A 15,630-nucleotide genomic window follows, 5' to 3' on the forward strand; every position below is an offset into this window, starting at 1 on the left:
TTGAGCAACATCAGTGTTAAGTTTCAAACAATAATGAGTACATGCCTGACGTACACAAGATGAGCCATGTTAACTACACCACACATTTAAGTGCAAGAGAAGAAATATCTGTTTGTGCATTTGCCTTGTGGTAGAAACCTTGACTATGCTTCCTGAAAAAAAAAAAGAAAAATGCCAGCAAAAGCAAACATTGGTGAAGATTGTTAAACTGTTGGTATACAGCTGTGCAGAAGGTTGTGTGTTTGTTTGTTTTTTTGTAGAAAATGTGGTTAACATGCAATCATGTCACTGATTAGGCCTACAAACTTTAGTAGCTTTATCATCCTGTAGGACTGGAAATGTACTAATTTGAGTGCATATATACTGCATGTGGCAAACTAAACTTCCAGATGATTTAACCTTAAACTTGTGCTGAATCAAAAATCGAAAGCTCAAGCCCCCCCCCCCCCCCCCCCAAAAAAAAAAAAAAAAAAGAAGATAATCATGGTAAATGAATGAATAAATGAATTTAGAAATAAAATAAAATTAAAAAAAAATATCCATGGACATACCATGGTAATGACATCATTTCCTATGAAAGGGATTGCTGCTCTTTGTTGTAAGTTGGCTTCCCAGATGTATTGAAATGGCCAAAAGTCAAAAAAATTGCCTCAGTTATAATTACTGTCATGGTAACTGACGTTACATACTCGTGTATGACGTTTCGGTAACTGACGTTACACATTTTGTAGTGTTCATTTTGACTCTCCAGTATGCCAAGTATCCTTATTTCTGGTATTAAAATAAAGGCATATGGGCATACATTAGAAATCCCAAGTTACATCATACAGCTCACTTCCTTTGATGAATAAACTTAAAAATTCCTTGTTTTTGGTAACTGACGTTACATCCATCATTATCAAAGTAATTAACAGTTTTTATCAAATTCTTTAAAGCTACCAGCTTTTTTTTCTATCGTGTGGTCAAAGACTTCTCTGGTAACTGCATACATATGAAAGATTGTTGCTTAGAGTACTAATAAAGTGGATATACAGAGAGTAAGTTATGCGACAATACACTCTTTTCACCATTGAGTTATAGGCATATTTTGGCAGCCATTTTGAAAATCAAAATGGCCGCTTTTATTGAAAAACATAATGATTCTTAAAACTTCAACTCAAGTACTGTCTGAAAATGTATGGTGTTTGAAACAAATATCATTTTGAATTTTTGGCACCTGTGTCCTAGTTACCGTGGAATTGCCCAGTGTACTGTAAAAGTGGTTTCTTTCGCGTACAGAAACTTTCGCGGTTTCCATCAGTGCGTTTAAATTCGCGGTCGGTAATAATAGCGTTGTACAAGCGACGAATTCAAAACATTTTCGCGTGATGTTATATTCGCGGTTCAACCGCAAAGCGCAAAAAGCGCGAAAATAAAACCACCGCGAAAGAAACCACTTTTACAGTAGTTGTACAATGGGCTCCTTGTCCCATTGGGCAGCCCCCAGGAAACCCAGAACCACAAACCCTGAAATGCTTTTATTAAATAGAATGTACATTGGTAATATACATGTATGTGTCAGTTTCATCAAGTTTGTTTTTCAAAACATCTTGGCAGATAAAGGGGTAGCCCCTAAGGGTCCAGGACCCAATTGGGAATTGGGGGCCACTTTTCACATGTGATCTTCTTTTTAAAAATGCATGATCAAATTTCCTACAAACTTGGCCTGTATTATTGCCAGTGTCATAGAACATGCTGTGTATGGAGACCATGCCTTCCTGGAGGTCCCCCTAAAGCTCCCCAAGTACCGGTATACTATGTTCTTCTTGGGTATGATAGTCTACAAGAATATGTGGAAGGTAAACTTACGATACTCATGTGAGCATGAGACCCCCCCCCCCCCTTCTGTCTCATTTTTTCAAAATTCACTTTCCAATTTGTGTTTAATAACTGTCAGACCTTTAGCCTTTTAAAATGATATGGTAATTACAAACAGCTGTCAGCTACGTTGTATGTGTGTATGTGATATCATATATGTGACTCTTTGAAAATGACATAATAAGCACCAAAGGAAACCTAATGGCCCAAATTGACGAAGGTGGTACAAATGAAACCATGGAGCGCCAAGTGTTGCATGGAATATTTCGTTACGAAATCAGACATTTAGTCGATGAAATGATTATTTTGTAACGAAATGACAACGTTTTGTAACTAAATGAACATTTCATCCACGAAATGATGATTTTGTTATCGAAACGGTCATTTTGTCGAGGAAATGACCAATTTCATAACAAAATATTCCATGCGACACTTTGCGCTCCATGGTTTTTATGCCTCCGCCACGAAGTGGTGCCGGAGGCATTATGTTTTCGGGTTGTCCGTCCGTCCGTCCGTCCGTCCGTCCGTCCGTCCGTCCGTCCGTCCGTCCGTCCGTCCTTCCGTCCGTCCGTCCGTCCGTCCGTCCTTCCGTCCGTCCGTAATAAATTTTGTGGACAGGGTAACTATCAATACCTTTTAAGGTATCCTAATGAAACTTGGCATGTATGTGTATTAGGGGGTGAAGTTGTGCCTATCAACTTTTGGGTGCACATGGTCAAGGTCAAAGGTCAAAAGGTCAAGGTCAAATACGTAAAATTTCACTGTTTCCTCCATATCTATGCAATGCCTGAAGATATTTTCTTGAAACTTACTGTATACATGTATTACCCAATTAAGATTCTCTGGTGAAAGTTTTGGGTCATGAGGTCAAAGTTCAAAGGTCAAAAGGTCAAGTTAAAATATTAAAACTTCGCTTTTTTTCTCCGTACCTTGGAAATTGTTCAAGGTATCTTCATGGCACATAGTATATAAACATGTACTGACTGGCAGTTATTATCTAGAGAATCTAGGGTTCATAGGGTCAAAGGTCAGGGGTCAATGGTCCAGTGCAACACTTCAAATTGTTACTATTTCCCTCATATTTATGTAATGCCAGCAATTTTTTTTTTTTTACACTTGGTGTATGCATGTATAACCTAGATTATCTGGAAAGTTTCTTTTTCTCTCTTTTTTTTTTGGGGGGGGGTTTGCCTCAAAGATCAAAAGGTCAAAGATCAAGGGAAAGTGCTGAACTAACTTTTTCCTCCATATCTCAGAAGTGGCTCAAGTTATCTTGAAACTTACTACATATTTATGCATGTTCTGCCTGACAGTGATTATCCTATGAATTTTAGAGTCAAAGGCCAAAAGAAAATGGTAAAAGTGTACTTTTCAATACAGAAATTACACTTTTTCTCCATACCTTGAAAATTGCAGTATTCATACACTTATGAATGGGTCAAAGTCAAGTTAAAGTCCTTGAATCCCCAAATACATGCTCTCCTATTCATCTAATTAAACCTAGGTAAAGGAAGGTGAACATTCAACACATTTGTGACAAACATGTAATTTCAATATTTTGCCAATATTGTGAAAATGTAATTATGCATTGTCCACATGTACTATAGACCTATTAGGAGAATCATGCATCATGGCGGAGGCATAGCAGTCGCCTTATAGCGACATTTCTAGTTGTATATGGTTTAAAACCATGGTTTCATTTGTACCACCTTCGTGAATTCGAGCCAATAAGTTTTCGAAGGTTTTTATCTGCTGTGTTGATGATTCCTTTTACAGAGAAAACGTGAAAAATGGCAGCAGGAAAAGAGGGAGAGAGAAGAAAAGGAGCTGAATGAAAAGAAAGCCAGGGCAAGAGAGCAGGTCAGGCATCTTACACTGTAGATATTAGCCAGCTAAGTATTATCATATGTATGATATGTCTGTTTGTTTGTACATTTGTTTATATGTTTATTATCATTTGTTAGAACAAACATGTTTTAGCATACCATGTGATATATAAAACAACAGATCTTCAGATACATGTGACTGTAACAAGATGTGATATCAGTGGCAGATCCAGAAGGGGGTGCACCGGGCGTGTACCCCCTCTTTATTTTTTTGTTAAAACAAAATAAATAAAAGGAAACAAATTGGGGGGAAGGCATGTACTTAATCCTAAAAAGACTGGGCTATTTTGATAGCTCGAAAGACTGGGGGGGGGGGGGGGGGGGGGCCTCAAGGGCCCCCCCAAGATTTCGGCCGTGGATCGCGCGATCGCCGCGGAACTTTGCACAATGGTAGTGTACGATGTCATCTACAAGGTCGTGTTTTTAAATTTTAGAAAATAGTCTTCTTTTATTTTATTTTGATTAATTATGATAATTTATGCGAGAAATCAGAATCTTTCATCTAAATCAGTAAATAAAGCTCCAAAAGTGCTCATTTTTGGTATAATTATTCTTTATGGCATTCTTAGCAAATGTACTTGAAAAAATATTCGGTATCAAGATTAATTTCTTATTTATTTTATTGTTTCATGAATTTCTTATGTATTTCTTTGTTTTTCGACCTTCTTTTTTGTTGTTTTTTGTAACAAAATTTGTCACAGACACTTTTTGAAGCATAATACTCCTAAAACAAACTAATTTTAGCCATTGAGAGTAAAAATAAGCATATTTATGAACCATGTGAAAAAACTCAATTTACATTGACTTTGTACACAAAATCACATTTTTTAGCCATTTTTGGCCTCACGTGCATGTACAAAAAGTCATGTAACTTCAGAACTGTACCCCCAGGCGTCACAAATTTGGTGTCAAAATGTGCGGGAAACTCAAAAGAAAAAAGTCATGGAGCATCGCGGCGAGAGCATTGCATGTTGCAGAGTAATCGTGCGAAATGTCGAGGGGCCTCGGAGGCCCCCCCCCCAGTGCAGTTAGGGTTAAAGGCACCTCCCCTTTATGGAATTTCTGGATCTGCCCCTGGATATGATCAGTAAGAAATAATACAACATTTGTGCCAAGGGCTATATTAATTCTAGGCTAATTTTAATGAACAAAGTCAAGACGGGTAATTACTCCCAAGTGCCTGGTGCTTTAACTTATCCATTGTGTTTTAAGATGTACGGTACGTATATCTGCCAACTTCATCACTTCATGTCTCACAGCATAATAAAGATCTTGGCTGAATGCTCATCAAGTGACCTGTTGCAAATTTTGTAGGTAACAGACCGTGTCTTTATGAATGCTCATTAATTGCCAAGCTGTGGACAGTTATTTCAGACTGAAAGGAGGGTCAAATGTTTTGGATGTTCAGTTTGGACTCCTTTTTTTTTCCTTTGTTTAGTATACACAGCATATACTTATGCATTTCTTTCGATATAATGACCATGGACCATGTGCTTACTTCCACTTAAATATCAATCTATTTATGCAACAATGCTGTAGGCTCTTCAAATTTCATATCAAACTTTTTTTTTCTTAATCCGAAATATTCCAGACAAAGAAAAATGAGCGTCTGAGCGAAGAGAGAGCGGCAAGGTTTCACCGTGGCAATCATGCAAGGTATTGGAATTACAACCTGCAATGTTTATTATGGATGTTGGATTTTAGCTTTGCATATTCTTTGTTTTCTCTGGGGAGGTTTAGTTGAAAATCACATTCCCTCCATTGAGTCATAATCCTAGTTTTGCTGTTATATAGATCTGTTTGTTTTTTACCTTTACAGCAAACAAATGAAACATGGAACAAAAACAAACAATAAGAAGCTGTCTTCCTACCCTGAAAACAGGTTGTTTCTTATTTTGTTGTGCAAGTGCATCAGTGATAAGACAAATGTTGCAAGATATTTCTTACACAATTTAGGTGTTCTAGCTGTTGCAACATACAATTATAGCAATAGCATGCAATGTTTATTTCTTCTACCAAACACCAAAAATAATCTCATATGATGACTTTCTCATAACAACATACCCTGCAATGCTGAAGGAGATTGCTACTTCAAAAATATGATTATTTTTTTTTCACACCTATGATTTTACAGTTATACGATAGACTTTCTCCTGTTGACTGTTGATTGTACATGTGTATCTTGTTGACACTTGACTCTAGTATGCTACATTGTGACCTTGCTTCACAGACCCACCAAAAAGTCACCAGACATGCATTTTTAGTTAAAGAGGAAATCCAGTCCAAATATAAGTCAGTCTGATAAAAAAGAGTAGAATTTTATGAGTTCAACTGTAAAAATTTGACTGAAATTGGATGAAAAATAAGGAAGTTAACAAAGTTTTGAAGTTTTGATAATTTCTCCAAAACAGTTCTTGTACAATGGGTATGAATATGCAAATGAGTGTCATACCCTCACAATTTTCCATTGATCGTATACAAAAAAAAAAATGACGAAAATTCAATGTTTCTGTCATTGAAGTCTGAAATATGTTATTCCTAGTTGAAGAACTTCAGAATAGTGATCAGTTTGATATATGAGGATTTGAGTCTTGGGCATAATTGCATTTGAATGAAAAACTGGAAATTTAAACATTTTATGTACAAGCTACATGTTGTATAGATGGTAAGTTGTGAGGAAATGACATGCTCACTTTGCCATTTGCATACATTCATATTGACTGTTCAAGAACTGTTACGCCAAAAATAGCGAAACTTCATAATGTCATAACTTCCTTATTTTTCATCTGATTTTGATCAAATTTATACCATTGAACTCGTAATATTTTACTTTTTCTTATCAGACTAACTTTGAACTGAATTTCCCCTTTAAGGGCAGATTCTGAGAGAACATTCTAAGCTTTAAAATGATGTACACAGTACATAATTTTCTCACCACACCTTTCAGTAAAAAAAAGAAAAAAAAATCTATACAAAAATGAGTTTAAATGACAAAATGCAAGATCAATAGTAAAGTGTAAGGTCACTGTGCTTTGGCTAAAAATGTAGCCATCTGAACTTCCTCGAGGGAAATCCAATGTGAATGTAATTTGGTGTGATGGATAGAAATATATTCTGGAGTATTTCCTTCCTGAAAATAGGGTCAGAGGATGATTCTTTAAAGTAACCAGTCCAGAACAATGTACGGTTATCTGAATATTCAAGTGTAGAGGCATCCTAGTTGACTGCATTACGAGGCATTTCAATTGTGCTAATTTTTCAGGAAAAATTTATACTGTAAAACCAAGAATTGTTTGCGTGCATTTTAATTTTGTAAATTTCGCAAAAGCCAAGAATGGTAAAATTAAATTCATGCGAAAGTTTTTGTCTACACTGTATGCATTGAATGCCAGTGACAATTCACAAAGATTTCATGCCGCAAAAAAGGCAGTTGGCTGCAATTCACAAAAATTTTATGCTGCAAAAATGTCTTGATTTACAATAACTTCATTCAATAATTACAATGTACTTCTTCGTGTGGTATATGTAACACGTATATTTGTAAAATTCTGCACATAACAGAATTAATGAAGATTTCCTCAGGAGATTGGAAGACAAGTCAGCATCTCCAGGTAATGAATGTAATCACATAGACTCAAATTCACATAGGTGCTTTAAATTTAAACCATGGTTTATGCAAATTTTTTTCTGCATAAATAGGATAAATAGAGATTACATACGCCAACAGATATCAAGTGACAACTGCACGTTGATACGCGCATGTCAAAAGTATGCCTGCTGTAGTATTTCATGCTTATTTTACACCATGGTCTGAATTTGTACCATGGTTTAAACCACCTTTGTAAATTTGGACCATTATGTCACACATCATCTGTCATTGTAGGAGACATATTTTCAAGGCTTTCAGTGTCTCACACAACAGATCCTTGGTCATATTTTTACAAGTCTGTTATTGTAAAATGACACTTTTTTCAATTTCTTTCACTTTTTTCATCATGTTTGTACTGAAATTTTTGAATTAAGCATTCAGAGTTTGTTTGAAATTATTGAACGCACAGAAAATGTCAAATACCTGTACATTATACTGCAGTTCACTCTGTAAAGTTGTCTGTATGTATGTTATGTATGGGTTTTTTTTCCTCAATTAGTCACATCATTAAAATCTATGATGCGAGCTATGAGCTTTTTTTTCGAGGGGGGGAGGGGTTGGCATTATAGAGTGGCAAATATAGGAAGTCTCTCGTAAAATGATTGTGAAACATGGGAAACCTCACACTATTGTTTCCTGTGTGGTTTGCCAATCCTCTTCATGCCTGCTGACAGTTAGTTACTCAATCAGACTGCTGTGCTCCAAAGATTTCTTCATCACATGGAATTGTAGGAGACATTTTTACAGAGTTTATTCCTCCACCCCAGAGAAAGGCATATAAGGACAAGGCCAACCAGAAATAAATGTGAACACAAGCTTTTCATAATAACCATGTCACTAAACTTCACAGAACAAAGAACATTACAAGTAAAGCTAATTTCGCCAACATTTCTACCACTATAATTATAGCAAATTTAATTGATATCTATCATACCATTTTGACTCCTGTGTCTATTACATGGTGATAGAATTGCTTCAGCTAGCTATTTCACTGAAACAGATGACTCTTGACTTTTAAAGTAGTAAGTTATGTGACAGTATTATCAAAGAAGTAGTACAGATGTGAGTGCAGCAAACCAGTGCACTATCAAAGGATCATTGTGATAGCTTAAATAAAGATTAAATGAGCTTTGATTACAATCACTTGTATCTTAGGGAAATCAGGTGTGCTTGTTGGAAATGAAATACAAGGCAACTGAAGCATGCAGGAATAATGCTTTCAATGTTTCATTTGGTATGAAATTTATATTTAGCATGTCATCAGCAGAGTCATGCAAATATGATGGGACCTGTCAATGCAGCAAATCCTAATAACCTCCTTTATACCCCTGCGCATAGCTGAAAATACTCATGTATGAAATGCCAAATGCAAAGTGGAGCTTGGCCCAATTGAGATAACTAAAAAAATCCAAGTGCTTTGTGGTTCGTATTTCACAAGCCAGTCCACCAGCACCACGTATTTCAAAGATCAAGTAAAACAAAAGTGTGATGAAATTACATCTGGTGTACATGATAGTGGATGCTGTGGTGTAAAGGAGACAGGGTGAAACTGCAGTGTTTGAAACCATCCACTACTATTTTTACATTGACCATGGAACCTATCAGTGGTCTTGTATCAGCTTCCAACTAAGTGTACATGCAGGAAAGAAAAATTGAAAAAAGGTGGTTGGTACTGAACCATCTGCTGTAGGTGTTAAGAGCTACTTAGTATTTGGATCAATTCTTTATTTAATTATTTTTTTATCATTTTCATGTTCTTGAAAACAAGTAGCTGGATTTTCACCAATTTTTGTAGGAATCTCCCATAGGGAGAGTTTCATAGTTTGTACAAATTGTGATTGTGCCCCTCCCCGAGCAACCCCTAGGATGTGACCATGCAAAAGGGACCATCCAACCTTCTTGAGTCTCAAGTTTTTTGAAATAGTTTGTCTCAGGTGAAGTGCCATGAAGGTGAAATATGCCACGAAGGTGAAATGTGCCACGAAGTTGAGTGATAGACCTAATAATATGGGTCTCTTGTTTCTTCTTTCATGCAGTGTCAGCAGGTGGCCCTGATGTACGTTATAGCCAAGAACTTCAATCTCTTCAGGAGATGTTTCCAGACAAAGACCCTGCCAAGCTAAAGAAGATGCTAGAACTAACCAATGGGGATGTTAGTGAGGTCGCTGAACTTCTGATGTGATTACACTGTCATTGTAGCCTGTGTCTTATTGGGTGGCCTTTATTTTCATGATGTATCAATGATGCAGACAAAGCTGTTGCTTGAAATGATAACTGGTTAATAATTGTTTGTGAACAAATTTCAGAAGCCTATGTAGGCCTAGGGGATGATGACTCACTACTGAAGGTATCAATACAATTGAACTGTTAGTCTGTACATGTGGATATTTTTGTCTTGACAGTGACTGCGCTGGTGAGAAATGCTGCATTCATATGCTTGTACATGTGCATAATACTGATGTCATTGTACACCGTATGTTACATACTATGCAGTGATACCAGTATTTGCTTTAATTGGAACATTCCAAAAGCTTGGTGTGGGACATTTCCATGCTTTTCATTTATAATATGTAATCTGCTATTAAGGTGAACACAAATGCAAGAAATAACAGAAGGAGGCAATAATTTGAGACTTACAAATGATCAGAGGAATATTGGAAAATGGCTGGTCATGAGAAGATGTTAGCCCAATAACTAGTGATCGGTCTAATGATCCAAATCATTTCAGCCATGTCATGAAGTCTCAGCTGGCTCACAACATTATGTAGACTTCTTTTGTGTTTGTTTGTGTGTGTGTGTGTGTGTGTGTGTGTGTGTGTGTGTGTTGTGTGTGTGGATGGTTGTCAGTAAAAGACGTGTTACTGATTAATTTTCCCCACACAACATCAAGTACTTTAGAGTAACAATGTGAGAAAATTATGTCAGTGCAGTTTGTGCAGCAATTTCAAGTAGAGCTAGAATGTAATACATTGTGCACAGGAGTCAATCTCCTGTGATGTGGTGTGCTTTGTCATACCACAGTGCAGCAAACTCGCACAGTATCTAAAGTCTATACAGTACATACAGTTGCAATATTCTGTCCAAGATGTAATAGGCACAGTATTGGCCAGTAATGTGAGAGTAGGGCATGCCAGGTCATGTAAATAAAAACCTAGTCAAATATTATTTTAGATTTTGCTCTACCTGACCTTTAAAAGATCTATTCCAAACTTCCATGTGTAAAAATCCTTCCAACACCTTGTGATACCAAGTTGGACTAAATCTTATCAAAAAGTGGTGTGGATTTAGCAAAAGCCATAAAATTATAGGCTGAATTAATCTTGACCTCCTACATAATATTCAACAGTAATTGTGTCATCTTGTGAGCAGGATGTAATTTGTACAATCTAGAACACTTCAGCCTTATACATTCATTGTCTTACCTCCCACTTCTGTACAAAACATGTGCAAAAGTATCTATGACAGGTACCTTTGGCTTGTACAAGATATAAATGTACTACAATGTACAAACTTGTACTTAAAAATTCTTTTTAATTGCACTTGTGATCAATCCTATAAAAGGATCAGACACTGTATATGACAGGAATAGAGAAGTCAATGTAATATGTTATTAAGATATGATGAGACTGAAATGTTTGCAATTCCATCAAACATGTTTATCAATAAATTTTTAGATTTTTCATCCAATTTAGTCCATTTAGTTTTCCTCTTTTAAAAAAAAAAATGTTTTATGTCATGTGTATATTGTAATACTCAAACAGGCAACTCCTTTTATGACAAAGTCCCCGGGACCAGTAATTTTCTTTTGTTATATCAAAATTTCATTACTGCTGAACAGTAAAGTATGTAAAGAGATATAGATGATAATTCGGGGAGCTGAATTTTTTCTACAGTGTCCATGGTGATGAGAATTTCGTTATAACTGTGTTTGTTATGATGGGAGTGCACTGTTACTGTGAGAACCGTAAGAGAATTACAATTGTGGACCTTAAAAGCTGATTTGTGTGTGTGTGTGTGTCTGTGATTTCTTGGTCAAAACACATTTGTGATTATTCTAGGGTTTATGCTTGACTAGAAATACATTTACATCATTTGTCATCGAAGGCCACATTGACAATAAGATTTGGGCGATTATTTGACTTATTACATGTAAGGTCGACTTAAGCAAGGTTGACTTAATAGATTATTAATACTTGTAGGCCTACAATCCTAAAAGGTTGGTTAAGATGGCTACTGATATAAAAGGGATGGTGTATTTTTGGTTGAGGTGGGGAATTAAGATTTTAATATTTTGTGAGATGAATACAAACCACATATGAAATATTAAAAGAATACATGTATACAATTCTAAATGGTATTCAAAGTTTATTTGATGAATATCAGTTTTGAAATGGCCAAGGTATCCAAAAACAAAGTAAAACAAAGTGGTCCTAATAAAAGGTGGGTCCCACCTTTATTTAGAAACTCTTTTGTTGTTGGTTATCTCAGGCATTAAATAAACAATTTTCATCAAACAAACCTTTGAATTCCTTTAAGAATACTCCTTTGTATTTCATAAGAGGTTTCTCATCTCCCAAGAAAGTTGGAAACCTGAATTCCCATCTCAACTAAATCTAAACCATATCCCTTTAAGAGACTTTGGTGGTCACGTTGCCATTATGGAACCAGGCAAGGTTTGGAGGTATTAACATGCATACACGTATCACGTTAAACCGACAGGTGAAAAATACACGTAGCATCTATGCCTATCGGGTTTATAATGAGAACATTGAGTGAAACCCAATAGGTGGAAGAAGGACCAGTATCCCAGACTAATGCTAGTAGTGTCAGCATACGTGTAGTAGGTATCTAGGCCCTGTATAGAGATTCATGTCTTTTGCATTGGTTCTTGTTGGCTGGATGGGTTGTGATGCACTGTGTGACTGAAAGTATTTCTGCTACTTGGGTGTCCCTACAATTATAAAGTGTAGGCTGTTTGCTAATGTGTGCAATGATTGTTAGTGTGTGTGTGGGTGGGTGAGGGAGGGGAGGGGAGGGCTCATGCTTAATGGGTCAAGGGGCACTGTTCTCCCCCCCCCCCCCAAAAAAAAAAAAAAAAAAAAAAAATATATATATATATGTTACAATGTTGATGTGTGTTTGCTGTGTTTCATAGTGCTTACTCAGTGTTAGGAGTGTCTGTTACGAGCAATACTATGTCCACGTGAAGATTTCTTGCTCTGTGTGTTATGATAGTATTTTCATAGTGGTGCTTGTGAGAATGGTGTATAGTATACAGGTTCAAGTATCTGCTTTAGTGTTATCTTATTAAGGGTACAGGTGTCTGGTATTAGTGTTACATATACAGTATGTCCAAAAAAAAAAAAATTACCACGGGGCCCTCCACAATGATATCTTAAAAAAAAATAGTGAATCGATCTATAAATACAAATTCAGGGTATGAATCTCAAACCCCACTCGATTTGCTTCAGTGGTCAGTGAGAAATACGGAATTTTGTAGAGGATGTCAGGAATCTCTTGTGTCGAAGTTCTGACTACAACTATTATTCACACACAAGATCATCGAAATGCTACACTCGGAAGAATCTGATTCATGACATGCTTTACAACAATCCACGTTTCTCTGTGACCGCTTAACTAAATCAAATGGGGATTTCTGCAAAATGGAGCTGAAATGTTACATTGTAAGACCCTGAAGTAGCATTTAAAAGATTTAATCATATTGGGTGTTATCAATGCGAAAATCTGATTGTAATTTTTTGGGGGGACATACTGCAGTAAACGCCCCAAAAATTACAATCAGATTTTCGAATTGATTATGATAACACCCAATATGATCAACCTGTGCAAGTGCTACTTCGGGGTCTAAAAATATAACATCTTAGCTCTGTTTTGCAGAAAACCCCATTCAATTTGGTTAAGCGGTCACAGAGAAATGTGGATTGTTGTAAAGCATGTCACGAGTCTGATTCTTCCAATTTTAGCAATTCAATACTCTTGTGTGTGAATAATAGACAGAATTTGGACAGAAGAGATTCCCGACATCCTCTACAAAATTCCTCATTTCTCTTTGACCACTGAAGCAAACCGAAAGGGGTTTTCTGTAAGATGTGAGCAATGAGGTATAGTTTCATACCCTGAATTTGTATTTAGATTGATTCACTATTTTTAGAGATATCATTGCGGAGGGCCCCGTTCTAATTTGTTTGGGGGGACATACTGTAGTGCATTGATAGGAACCCACAGATTGATTGGTCGTGCCTTTTGCCAAGTTAACAGTTGTCCATTTACATTATACTGTACATGTATGTCAGAGTGTAAGGATAGTGTAGCTTATTACCGGGTGTCACATTCAATTCATTTTGCAACACCAGTTTCTCCAATACAGACGGTTAAATGTGTGGATGATTCTCCTGATACAACAAAATGGATTGTTTCAAATTGGTCTCACTCATACTTCACAATCACAAAATCAACTGTAGAGGGCAGCAAAAGCGTTGAGTTAGTTGTAGCCAAAGATCTACAACGTATCATCTTTTGCAAATGATTGACAAATTGCCCTACATCGACGTAAATAAGCACTGAATTGATCAGTGTTTTTGTAGTAGCCATGATAAAAAATCATAGGCAGTACGCAGTATCATCTTTTGTTGTAACATTGTTGAATTGATAAGGAAGGGTAACTGCCAGGTCGAGGAGGATGTTACACAAGTAAATAGTGAAGACATTCATTCTCCAATTTAAATTCCATTTCAATAATATTTCTCAAATCATTCACATGTAACACCAACTCCTCGTATGGGGACATGCACATTGTTTTGTTTATAATATTAAAAAATTAAACCAGGTTAATGTATTCATTGAATGTCGTGTGGGACCTTAAAAAAGCAGAGCTTGTTAAACGAGGTCCCTAAAATTACAAATTGCTACGTGCAGATGAGTGCAAATGATACACAAGGTATTGCAGCATGAAGGGCTGAGATGAGAAACAAAAACAAGGCAGAGGGAGGTGGGGAAGGAAGAAAAAACGGAGGGAATTCAGTGACATAGGATATAGGATATTAAGAGGCCATGCAAGTACAGGCATCATTGAGAATCAACACATTTGAATACAGCGATGATAACAACATTTGTGGGTACAAAGTAATTGGTCATATTATTATCATTAATCAACGTAAGATGCAAGGAGGTGTTTCTTAAATCTTTGCTTGAATGCAGAATTAGCTTGAACAGATTTATTTTATAACGTGTCAGCAACGTGACAGTTTCACTATAGGCCCTATACATCTACAGGGGCGGATCCAGGAATTCCGCAAACATGGTAAAGGGGAGGCGCCTTTACAAAATAAAAGGGGGCGCAAGCGCTCCCCATTTTTCTTTTTATCTAATTTGTTTTAACAAAAAAATAAAGAGGATAAGCGCGCCCGGTTCGCCCCCTCTGGATCCGCCACTGTATCTGTACTTTTAATTGAAGTCTGCAACACATGTATGTTACTACATGTACTAAGACTTACGTGCCCCCCCCCCCCCCCCATATGCCAAGGTCAGAGAGCAGCTAGGCGTGAGATGGTGAGATGAAGCGCCCGCTCCGCTTGAGGGAGCAGACCGTGGGGGGGGGGGGGGGGGGGGCGCAGTGTGTACACCCCTCCGCTTGGCATTTAAGTTGTAAATCTTGCGATCTCATGCATATCATGCTAATATGATATTTTGGCGAACAACAACTCAAAATACAATTTTATTTTGTGATTGGAAATCCACGTTCATCTTTCATGAGACGTGGATAAAAGCTTCCGATCGCAAACAGCAAGCCCCAAGTGAGATCCCTGTGGAGTGAGTCGCTCACGCCTGGTGCCTGAGACTACTGCTCATGATAGTTCATTATACAGGCAAATGACGTTGAATACATCATGATAGTCAAATTAGGGTAAAAAAAAATCTAACAACATTCAAAACTCAAGCAGAGAAAACTGACCAGTAATAAATGAATAATAAACATAACAACTATTCCAAATTTAATAATAAATGTAAAAATTACTAATAAATATTCAAAATTGTCAAGCGTGTGACTGAAAGGTTAGAATGATAAGTTGACGTTCCTTTTTGAGTGTAGAGCGTGATGATACACTTGGTATGTGTTTTTTCGTCGTCGTCGTCGTCGTTGTTGTTGTTTACTTTTCTAACAGTACATTGTATATACAGTGGCAGATCCAGAGGGGGGCGCAACCGGCGCACGCCCCC

The 15,630-nt window shown here is 36.9% G+C and overlaps 1 protein-coding gene across 1 annotated transcript; it reads left to right on the forward strand.

Annotated features, from left to right (window-relative positions):
- The first annotated feature begins 1,829 nt into the window (after nt 1-1,829).
- LOC139745279 (uncharacterized) lies at nt 1,830-11,031 on the forward strand. The gene is made up of 5 exons (XM_071655679.1): nt 1,830-1,838; nt 3,634-3,717; nt 5,335-5,399; nt 7,305-7,354; nt 9,429-11,031. Exons 1-5 carry the CDS (start codon nt 1,830-1,832, stop codon nt 9,572-9,574), a joined length of 354 nt encoding a protein of 117 aa, XP_071511780.1. The 3' UTR covers nt 9,575-11,031.
- The last annotated feature ends 4,599 nt before the right edge of the window (nt 11,032-15,630 follow it).

This window comes from Diadema antillarum, unplaced genomic scaffold (assembly GCF_040938485.1).
Source record: "Diadema antillarum isolate AM-2024a unplaced genomic scaffold, OU_Dant_1.0 seq00001249_RagTag, whole genome shotgun sequence".
NCBI lineage: Eukaryota > Metazoa > Echinodermata > Echinoidea > Diadematoida > Diadematidae > Diadema > Diadema antillarum.